Source organism: Alternaria novae-zelandiae (assembly GCF_023758075.1).
Source record: "Alternaria novae-zelandiae strain BMP 2774 chromosome Unknown scaffold_1, whole genome shotgun sequence".
NCBI classification, from domain to species: Eukaryota; Fungi; Ascomycota; class Dothideomycetes; order Pleosporales; family Pleosporaceae; genus Alternaria; species Alternaria novae-zelandiae.
Window position 1 is genome coordinate 528,164 of NW_026056961.1, and position 11,269 is coordinate 539,432.

The 11,269-nt window shown below is 51.4% G+C and overlaps 3 protein-coding genes and 1 non-coding gene across 4 annotated transcripts; 3 read left to right on the plus strand and 1 right to left on the minus strand.

The window, feature by feature from the left end:
• Positions 1 to 1,744: 1,744 nt before the first annotated feature.
• J4E88_000141 (uncharacterized protein) lies at positions 1,745 to 2,798 on the plus strand (the record flags this gene model as incomplete). Its single annotated transcript, XM_049393822.1, has 2 exons — positions 1,745 to 1,753; positions 1,947 to 2,798. The coding sequence occupies 2 exons, from the start codon at positions 1,745 to 1,747 to the stop codon at positions 2,796 to 2,798; spliced, it is 861 nt and encodes a 286-aa protein (XP_049259651.1).
• A 428-nt stretch (positions 2,799 to 3,226) lies between these two features.
• Positions 3,227 to 5,916, minus strand: J4E88_000142 (uncharacterized protein; the record flags this gene model as incomplete). Its single annotated transcript, XM_049393823.1, has 3 exons — positions 3,227 to 3,898; positions 3,952 to 4,849; positions 4,901 to 5,916. The coding sequence occupies 3 exons, from the start codon at positions 5,914 to 5,916 to the stop codon at positions 3,227 to 3,229; spliced, it is 2,586 nt and encodes an 861-aa protein (XP_049259652.1).
• A 1,644-nt stretch (positions 5,917 to 7,560) lies between these two features.
• J4E88_000143 (uncharacterized protein) lies at positions 7,561 to 8,137 on the plus strand (the record flags this gene model as incomplete). The annotated part of the gene is made up of 3 exons (XM_049393824.1): positions 7,561 to 7,738; positions 7,833 to 8,059; positions 8,123 to 8,137. The coding sequence occupies 3 exons, from the start codon at positions 7,561 to 7,563 to the stop codon at positions 8,135 to 8,137; spliced, it is 420 nt and encodes a 139-aa protein (XP_049259653.1).
• A 1,622-nt stretch (positions 8,138 to 9,759) lies between these two features.
• J4E88_000144 lies at positions 9,760 to 9,868 on the plus strand. The gene has a single exon. It is a non-coding gene; the product is annotated as a tRNA-Lys (tRNA).
• The last annotated feature ends 1,401 nt before the right edge of the window (positions 9,869 to 11,269 follow it).

Consider the following 11,269-nt stretch of genomic DNA (forward strand, 5'->3'; position numbering starts at 1 on the left):
GACGAGTCCGTCCGTTGGACGACTTTCGATGAATCCTTCCATGCGGACGGTCTTCCCTCGGACTGGGCACAATTCAAAGACGCCAAATGGCACAGCGGCAAGGGTCTTCCAGGGTGGATGATGCTCAACAAACGAATGCTCCAAGAGTGTGTCCACCAGTTCCACAGGGAAGCCATCTTTTGGCAAAACAACTTTTTCTTTACGCCGATCTATCCCTCTGCAATGCCCCTAGGCTTGTTTCGTCTCGACAAAGCGAGAATCGTACGGATCAATACTGGAATCAATTGCCATCCGGAAGGGGTGGGAAAACCTCTGGAGGAGGATAAGTACACTGTCATCTGCCTACACCCACAGCAAGAAGTATGTACCAAGCAATTTACATATCACCTGACGACCTTCCCGCCAGTACTGCAGATACTCAGTCTGAGCGTGTACGATTTCCATGGATGGCAACAATGCGACTCCTCTAAGTACGCATTTCGCTCGAAACTCACGGGATTAAGTGAGAAAGTAGACCAATCTGCCTGGAAATTTCGCTCGGATCTCACTTTCCTCGAACGACTACCCAAGAACTTGCAGAAAATCACTTTTGAAGTGGTTACGCGGTACATCAAACCTTCAGTCTATCCCGAGAGCACGTATGATATCAACTTTCAGAGATGTTTGCGGCTTCTCAAAGATGAGCTGAGACGGATTGGAGAGATTCTTGTGGGTGGCGATGGGGCATTGGCTACGGAAGAGGTGGTAGACTTGGTACCCGCAACAGGTTCATTGGCAGACAGTCATCGGAAACTTGACACTATTTGGGGTTTGACAATAACGTCGCCTATGTACAGACGGGCGCAGCTGATGACATGATCAGTTGGTGTCGTGCGAAAGAGGAAGGAACGCAGATGCCTCGTACAGCAGCTCTGGGTGTACAGTCGACGGAAGAGCGGTGCTTTCCTGTAGGAGAGACTTCGGGAACGTTGGGCATGTAGAGATGAAGATCTGGTCGGTACGATTTCCATCGACATCCTTTCAGGGTCGTCGTCTCAATCCCAGTTGTTAAACTCTTCGGATTGTCTAAACCATTATCGTTATCAGACTGGACATCTTCCCAGTATGTAGTCGTTCGGAAAGCATCTACCAGCACGAGAGATACGACGAACCCTTGTATAGCCCTCTGCGCTGCAGCTGAAATCATTTGTAAAACTATGTCTTTTGAAAGCTGTTTGAAAATGTATGGTTTGTGTAAATCTAACGGGGTGTCTTCCGTGGTTGGGAGGTGCCGAGCTGCTGCAGTAGATACTACAAGCTATACGCAAGAAACCTGAACACCGACATGGTGCGATCAGATATGACTTTTGAGAGAAAATGTTGCCTGAAATTAATTGGCAGGCATCTCCATGAGGCAGTCGCGTTCTTGTTATTGAACGTGCAGCGCATCCAATCATTTGCGGGGTCGCGCCACACAAAAGTTGACCCGCACTAACCTTTTGCGCCTGCCTGCCCCTACCAACTCCATCATTCCCCAAGGCCATCAATCTGACTCATTACGCATCATCCTTCTCGACTAGGAAAGAATCGGAGTTCTGATATCCTATAATAGCACTCTGATCCAAACCCTCCGCAAACATTTCACGACTTATCACAAGATCGTTCAAAGCGATGGCAAGAGGTGGTCGAGGTGGCGGAAGTCGCAACCCAGCGAATCAATCGAGAGATGTGCAGGTGTCAAGAAAGGTCAGTTGGTTATTGCGACATGGTGCTGGTCAAGAGGGCTTGAAGTTGGGGAAGGGCGGGTATGTCAATGTGCAGGAGGCGGTAAGTTTGTTCATCACTTTAAGTTCTGAGAAGTCAGATACACGTTCAACCAGAAGACGTGGGTATCTGAAGACTTTCATGTTTGCTTATATAGAAACAAAGTAAGCAGTAGCATCATCCGGGAGACTGACACTCCCCAGCTCAACACCAAAACTCTCAAGGGCTTAAAAGTCACATTCCCTGAACTCCGCGACATCGTCGCCAACAACGACAAACAGCGCTACTCCATGATCTTAGCATCCTCACTCGACCAGGATTCATCCGACAGCGCAGCACCACCACAAGAGCAACCTGCACCAGATGCACTTGGAGGTATACCAGAATCCGATAACCCAGCCGACTACCTAATCCGCGCCAACCAAGGCCACTCCATCAAAGTCGATTCTGAAGGCCTCCTCACATCCATCACCCAGGAAGCTGGAAATGTCCCCGAAACGGTCGTCCACGGCACTAACGAGAAGGCCTGGAATCTCATCCTCAAAGGCGGCGGTATGCGACGTATGGGACGCAATCACATGCACTTTGCATCCGGCCTCCCCGCTGGCTTCAAAGCCCTCGACGACTCCACCACGGAGGAAAAAGAAGCCGCACCCGTCATCTCAGGCATGCGCACAAACTCCACAATTCTCATTTACATCGACATCAATGCTGCGCTTGCTGCTGGCACCAAGTTCTTTCTTTCAGAGAATGGGGTTATACTCACGGAGGGTAATGAGCAAGGATTGCTTTCGTATGAGTTCTTCAAGAGGGTTGAGAGTAGGAAGAAGGATGGTGGCGTGTTGATGAGTGGGGGAAAGTTGCCTGAGGGTGTGGTTGTGGATGTTGAGGCGTGGGAGAAGGAGGTTGGGGATGGGCAGAGGGGGAAGAAGGGTGGAAGGGGGGGTAGGGGAGGAGGAAGAGGTGGTGCAAGAGGTGGTGGTGGTGGTGGTGGTGGTGGTGGTGGGAAGGAAAGGAAGGTAGATGACGCTGGGGATGCGAATGCTGGTGCTTGAATGTGATGAAAATTGCGGAGGAGTCGAAGGGAGGGACCCATTGTAAGGCCGATGATGACCAAACGACAGATCACAGCCTGGTTGTCGTATGTGCTGGGAATCAGAAGCCACATATTGCTTACCCACTCTAATTCGGGTTGCAAAGTAGCTATCGGCAACATATCTTTGTAGCGGCCAGGCAAACATTTCACCCAAAAAGTAGTACCACAGATTTGAATATTGAATCGTGATGTATTGAATCGGGATGTAATCATCGACCGTAGACGAAATTATGAAAAGTATGCAAAGGTATATAACAGAATGCCGCCCATGTACTCATGATTGAACGCCGACCGACCCATGACAAAGGAAAAAAGTATAAACACGAGAAGGGTTAAAAAATTAGAACTTAAAAGCGTCTTTGCGCTGTAAACTTTTTGAACGTGTACTCAGATCCACTGATGATTTTGCTTCTCCACGTCGACATTTGTATCGGCGGGAGGGGTTGTTTGTTGCATGGCGAAGTAGTCGCGAGCGACAACACCCTCGCTTCTTAGCAGAGGGCTGCTGGGACGCGTTGTGCTGACGTGGTGAGGTGGTTGCAGGCCAGGGGAGTGGGCGTGCTCGGGCTCTGTGACGATGGCGTAAGCACCACCACCCGTCTCGACGCGATCCATTGGTGAAACACCATCGTCGTGGTCGTCGCCTTCGTCTATGCTGCCACGTGTACCGATGGTGCGCACCGTCATGCGTCGACCGAGACCACATTCTGGGCTGGTTTGTTCTTCCTCAAGGCGGATGACGACCTCGACAGCCTTTTCGTCTTCGATGACCTTGGGATGACGCTTGGCGAAGTAGCGGGCGTACTTGTAGAGTGACCAGTAGCAGCTGGCGACGTTGATGACAGTCAAGACCATCTTGTACGGTAGGTAGTACACGTACATGAGCACCCAGCCAACGCGCTCGCCCTTGCGGCGGAGATGGACTTCGTTGAAGAGGACGCTGTTGATGAGGTACATGACGACGGTGGCGGCGAGGAGATAACCGCAGAACGAGGGGCGGACGTAGAACGAGATTGGTAGGATGAAGGGTGTGAGGAGGTAGAGCAGAGTTTCGTAGACCTGGTGAGACTGTTAGAATTTGATGAGTGAGAAATGAATTGTGAGTGACTAACCTCTTGGAAGACGAAGATCTTTGCGCCAATCTCCCACCAGCCGAGCTTCCAGCTACCGAAGATATAGGCCATATTGTAGTACATTCCGTTGACGAAGAAGAAGTTCCATCGCTTGAAGCGTTGCGAGAAGATGGTCATCTCGCCGAAACCACCACGAGAGCCACCGCCAGAGATGAAGACAGCGGTAGGTGTTTCGGTTTCGACGAATACCTGCGAGCACATCTTGATGCGACATCCGAGTTTGCGGGCAACGTGACCGAAGAACCAATCTTCAGAGACACTGAAACCGGGGTGTTCGTGGAAAGTCTTGACGAGGAGTTCGCGGTCCCAAAGGGAGATGGCACCGTGGGGGAAGGTGGCAGAACCAATCTTACCAGCAAACTCGCGCTGGATACCACTGAGCTTGTATTCGAGATCCTGGGCTTGTTGGCAAAGGTTGCCCTTTGACCCATTTGGTCCGACAGATTTGATGGTGTAGCCAATGCACTGGACCTTGCCAACTAGACGTTCAGTAACAACCGGGAAGTTATCGGGCAGTGCGCAGTCGTCGTCGATGAGCAATACGTTCTTGAAAGCCTTCGCAGCGTAGCAACCGACGAACTGAGCGACAATCTTTGATCCGATGGGCGACCAGATGTGGTTCACGCCGTATGGGCGGCACACTTCTTCCGTGTTGTCGAGAGGTGTAGGGCTGTTACCGTTGGCGATGACGAAGATGTGCGATGGAGGGAAGATCTTCAAAGCGGCCTCGAGTGTGTTGGCGATGAGTCCAGCAGACTTGTAGCAAGGGATCATAAGGCAGGTGTCGGAAACATTGGACTGGATCTTGGTCTCTGTGGTGTAGTCGGCAGGGGGCGGGTCCTTCTCGAAGAGGATGAGCAGAGGAGCGAATGCGTAGCTGGGTTATGTTAGTAAAAGAAGAGGTAGCGATGCAACTGTGTCAACTCACAATAGCGCTATTCCAAGCACGATACCGAAACCACCAGCGATGACAAACTTTGTGGCCACAACCCAGTAGAGCCACCACACAGCACCCTTCCACAGCGGAATTCCGATAAGAACAAAGTAGACGAAGAGTATCAGGAAGAGGTAGATGGCGTACTCGAAGGTGTACTGCACCCACTTCTTTCGCTGAATCTCTTGTCCCTTTTGCTTCGCCTTTTCGTAAGTACCAAACATCTCACTCCTCTTGAAGTAAGATGCATTGGTCATCTTCCGCTGGAGAGCGTTGGGAACCATGGCATCAACAACGGACTCTAGAGTCCCTTTCCGGGGCCGACCACCCTGGTGTGCAGCTTCAGGTTCCTGAGGCAATGAGGCTGTTGAATTCCGGTAAGAATTGTTCTGCGTTGCGAAAGGGTTGCTTTTGATCGAGTTGGGCCTGGTTGCGAAAGGGTCCTCATTCGACCACTTTGACGACGCAGTCGTAACCCTATTGAGAGAGTTGGGTGATGGTGCACGACTGCCCCGAGGACTGAGAGCTAGAACGTCCGTTGACCCGGGGATGTAAGAAAGGGTCCTGAAGGGTCTGATGTTTTCCTCTGTTGGTGACGGTAGTACCCCGCTTTGCTGCGACATTCTTTTGGGACCAGTGTTACTGAACCAAGAGAATCGATTACTCCTCCTGCGTTCGCCCTGCGTCTCTGTGCGTTCGAGGTTGGTAGAGCGTTGGGTGCCATTTCGGTTCAAGCCTGAGTCCTGAGTTGGTCGACGACGTATGCTTCCTATGCCGTTGGGATCGAGGAAAGGGTTCTCTGCTTGAGGCTCCCATGTTCCATGTGAGGTATACGTCTTGTCGCGTTTGGATCCAAGGTTGCCAGTAGCCCGAAGTAGATGCGCAGGGACAGTGACATCCTGTACGATCTCACTGGACTTTCGTCCATGTGCGTAAGTCATGTCTGCCAATTGATGTTCTGCAGGAGTATCGGAAGGAAGGCCGGAAGGAAGACCGGATGGAGAGGTCATGTTGTATTAATGATGACCAAGATGAAGGTCCCGGGGTAGTTGTGTCTGTGAAATAACGGACGGGGGTACCCCATTAATACTCGGGAGCCATCTCCAGACCTTGTACGATGTCCAACCTCTAGTCGGGTAGTCGGACAGCCACATCGGGCGATCCGACTATGAAATCTCCTCCTATGTGCTATTACCGATCCACATGGTAGGTGTGGGTACAACCCGGCGTCGATCATCATGGAGGGCGGCATGCACGTGTTGGAGGCATGTTGAATGATGCGCCACAAATGCGGTTGACAGTGACGTTTAGAGCGAGGGCTAGATCTGGAAAGTTTCCACGCCACTGAATCGCAACGGAGCCTTACTAGTTCCCGTCTACTTCTACTCCAAGTAGCTCCAGATGGATTTGCGTTTCTGATGACCCTGTTCGGAGCACGGGGTTTGACGCCTCAGGCCGTGAATCTGTGGTTGTATTGCATCACTATATCGTTGGGCCATGTGAGTTTGACGTGTCTTCGAAGGCCATTTTCCGATGTATGATGGAAGGCAAGGAACCCACATTCGTATAAGCGTGGCCAAAGAAATGACCTTCCAGTACCTTTAGGTGGGTTGTAGCATAACCCCTGCAAGTCTCGCCCACGTACCTGTCCATGGACAGAGCAGCTGAAAAGATGGATTCTGACAGCATCGCCGACATGGATAGGGCCCGTGCACTGCCACTGTGTGAGCTAAAACAGTGGGCGCCGTGAATTGGAACGGGTACTAAACGACCTCTTCGGGGTTGACAAGTAGTTCGAGGCGTAGACTGAGGCTGTGGCCAAGAAGTGCCGTCTGGACATGACTCCGAATCTTACTGTGCAGTAGGTCATCTTAGATCGATGGAAGAAAGAGTTTGCATCTCGATACCGGTGCTGCGCGCAATGATATCATAGTCGTTGCGCTGTGGAAGTCGTGTTCGACTTCTACGCCTCGGTCCTTGGCCGTACACATGCATCCTGAACCCGTCCGGAAGCAGCGCCCGAGAAGATTTTCATCTCGCACTCGTAAACACGGTGGACTGGGCCTTCTACTTCCACGGCATCATCCGTGCTGCTGACAGCGCAGGCCCCTGCGTTGCAGCCTCGGAGAAAGCTTCACCGCGCTTGCGCAGGTACTCAGGGTAATTGTCGTGTTGTTGAGGCCGAGGACGAAGTAGGCAAGGTGACATGGGAGCCTTGCAGAGAGAGTTCAAGGGTGCTTTGCTATTACGCAACTTTGCAGGGCATCCCGCTGGAAGTCGGCGTTTCTTTTGAACGGTTGGCGCTACTATAGTCTAACATGTCAGTGCCGTTCGGGTACCACAACCTGGGAGGCTTCGAGGCTCACGTTGTGGCGATGCCAAATCATTGTCGCGGGGTCGCAATTTACCCAACTGTTCAGTTGCCAGGAGTTCGTGATCGGGAATCACCAAGAGATGTACGAGTGAGTGTTGCTGACAACTCGACGATGAGGTCCAAATTGCAGAACGCCGTTCCCGCCCGGGCCGCTGCCAAGGCCGGATGTCATTCGTTACGTCAGGCCCGCAACACGAGAGAAGCCTTTGCTGGACGTTTGACCATCCGTTAAGAATAGCCAACTTCAACCCTTGATCCCACCCCACCAATACAACACGAGATGAGTTCCTACGTGTCCCAATACCCGCCGGCTGTTGAGTTCGACCCTGCATACAAGAAATTCTTCGAGGACTTCTACGCTACGTCCGATGCAGCAGAAGCGCATGAGGAATACGTCCAGTACTTCACTAAGGATGCAACCCTCGTCATGGCCTCCAAGAGGGTAGTAGGCCGGGAAGGTTTGTCGCATTGCTTTTTGTTTCCAGCCTTGCGAACGGCTCCCTGGAATTCCATCGCCCTTCCATAATCTACCGGGCTAATTCATGGGCGTAGAGATCTTAGCCCTGCGCAAAAGTATGTGGGAGAAAGTTTCAACGAGAACGCACAAGCCACTCCAAGTGTTTCCGTTCGGTCCGAAGTCAGACGAGGTCATGTTGTACGGGACGGTCAAGTACGGCTTCAAGGCAGGCGGAGAAGCCAGCAAAGATTGGGCTGCAAGGGCGCACCTAGTCAAGGAGGACGGTGGCAATGTGAAGATGAACTTCTATCAAGTCTACCTGGTGCGACACTCACCTCCTGTTCGCGTTCGTATATGTGGACTTCAAGCTAACCACGATGCTCAGGATACCGGAGCTTAGGATACCGGAGCTTAGACCAGGCAGGTAGATCTTATGTAGATCTACGATCGATTATAGGGGCTTTTCCGGCGCATGCAGTGTTTAAAACAACCGGCATACCGAGGTGACATTCACCGGTGCACTGTGAGCACTACTCCAGTGCTTACTTTGGTACGCTTTCAAACGAAGCGGTCTTCAGGAGAGGCCTCATATTCGGATCGGGCGGCGCAAGTACCGGGTCCACTTCACTCTGAAACACGCGCTGCGGGACCCCTCCGAACTATACAAAATTGTAAAGTGAACTGGAGATTAACGCATGGGGCTCTTCTTTACTATGCGGATGTGAGGGCCGCCATCAAGTAGACGATGGATCCCGGCCAGTCACTTGGTTGTCATAAAACCTTACGATTCACGTTGTACAACTCGACAGCCCAGATGCGAAAGTTCTAGATGACCTGTAGGTATCCCAGCACCGCCTCGTCTCAAAAATATCATGCAAATTATTTCGAGCGCTGCGATGAATCAGGGTCCTGCAGGGCCAAGTGTTGCTTTTTCCAACGTGGTGTTGCCCTGAACGTATTTCAGTTACACGTACATTGGTATTGCCCCTGGAACTACTGTTACGGAACATAAGAATTGCTTTTTCGTGCTCTTGTCCGTTTCCAACGCCCTGGATTTTCTTTACGACCTAAGGACCGACCTCAGCCACAAGTACGTCAACATGGGTGGGAATAGTTTGGTACTGCCGCAGTCTCGGCATGGCAACGCCACTCTGGGCGCAATGCCACGAACGTGGCCCAGATGCATCTAATGGATGGAGTCTTATGTACGAGTGCCGCGTAACGTTCTTCCAGAAGCCAGTCGGAGGCATAAGCAAAGCAGATGGGGCACCTCGTGTGGTGCACCGACGCCTCGTATCATCTGCAGCCGGCATACATGCTGGACCTAGACGTGTCTGCAACGACAGGTTTCGCGACCTCCGCAGCGTCGCCGAAGTCAGAATACCCCTCAATCGCAGCATACTCAAATACAACTCTCGTCCGGTGATGCGACCAGGCCAGGCTCCTTAGCTTTGCTGCTGTATGATGGATGTGGCATTGTGAAGCTGCTTGGTATCGTTCAGTCTCGACTTACGCCGCGGGGAAGCAGATAGATCGCAGATGTTCGCGTCACTCTCGCCATGTGATATCCCTGCTCGTAATCGTATTTGCATTCGTGTTGTGTCTTTGCTGACGGGTCGGCCGAAGACGACATCATTGATCTTGTTCTGTGGCTCCGAGGATGTCGCTAAGAATTTCGGGCATGTCGGGCTATAGTTCACCCACCAGCAAGTTTGTTGTCACCAAGCAACAGAACATGATGTAATTGATGACTACAAGGCTTGAGGTAATAAAGGGGTGAAGCGCATTCGTTTACAATCGTCTTTGTCAGAATCTGACCATGGAGTGCGGAGATGCAGGAATGTAAAGTTCGTGGGGCGGGGAAATTGAAAAGTCAAAATTCGCGGACGCAGGCGGCTCCCAGCACAACGCCCCGCATTCCCAAGTGTCATATTTGGATAGGCTTTGCAACAGGCTCTTCTACACTCGCTAAGATTATATCTGATCAAATTCTTGATGTCTCCATCAACAGGCTACAAACCAGCCCGGCTAGCTCAATCGGTAGAGCGTGAGACTCTTAGTCTTTCACGGTCTAACAGACACGATTACTCAGTACATCTCAAGGTTGTGGGTTCGACCCCCACGTCGGGCTTGAGAAGCTTTCCTTTTGCTCCTGGCATCGTGGGTAGCAGAATGATGGTCGTGGTGTTGGTGGAATGAACATGGCGATTTTTTTGGCCAGTGCCCCACCATCTTGCAAACCACCACTCAAAATCATCACCAGACACACAATATTTTTGCTACTAACCCATTCATAATGATAGCGTAGTCTAAGAGTGTCCCAAAACATTATTGTCTATATGCACACTGAGTTATTGGCCTAAATCCTTCCGCCTCACAAGTTGCACACACTATGGCTATCCAGGCAAAGTCCGCCGTACAGAGCTTTGTATGCAAGAAGAACAATGAACAACTACCTCCTAGACATCTGCATTAACCTGAAATTTGGTAAAGGACTGCTTTGACATCTATGTGTACGGTAGCACACCTCTGTTAAGCTGTTAGCACGAATAGAAAGATGTCTTAGTACTGCGTTGCTAAAGCATAGCAAGAGAGCTACATGTAGTAGAGTGTTTTAAAACTACGTTAGCAAAGCATAGCAAGGAAGCTATATACTAGTAATAAGTTAGCAACATATCCTAAAAGCTATTCGAGGCGGCTACTTTACCCTTGTTAGTCTTGTCTATAAGATGAGAGCAAGTTACATCGTACGCAAGTGACTTAGGGACACCAGTAGCAAAGAGCACTAGCATTAAGCTCATGACATCAGGAGATTATGCCGGAGTCAAATTCGAAGATAGATTAACTAAGAAATTACGGCCATGAAAATAGCTAAAAGCACAAGGCTATCGGTATCACACACTGACTAGACTCAGTAACCCAACCCAACCCAACCCACCACACCCATACCCCTCAAACAGTCTCTCCAACTACCCAATACTCTTACCACCCTCCCCACCACCATCTCCCCCCTCTTGACTCAAACAACTACTATCGTCCTTCTCCCCCGCCAACACCGGGATCGTCAACATCTCGCCCGCAAGAATCAAATTCGGGTCCTGGATGTTATTCGCCTTGACGATGTCGCATATACCGACTGCGTTCTCGGCTGCGATCTTCTCTAGTGTGTCGCCGGCGGCTACGGTGATTTGTTTGCTGCTGCCGGAGCTGGGGTCTGGAGATGTGGAGAGGGAGGGGGTGGGTGGTGTGGAGGTTGTTGCTGAGGCCGAGGGTGGGGCGGGTGGTGGTGGTGGTGGTGGTGGTGGTGGTGATACAGCCGGTGGTGGTGATACAGCCGGTGGTGGTGATACAGCCGGTGGTGGTGATGATTCGGGTGGTGGAGATACTGCGGATGGTGGTGGTACATAGGTGGAGGCGGGTGGTGGTGACACAGCTGGTGGTGGTGACACAGCTGGTGGTGGTGACGCAGCTGGTGGTGACGCGGATGATGCTGGTGGAGGCACAGCTGGTGGAGCCACAGAGGCAGAAGCAG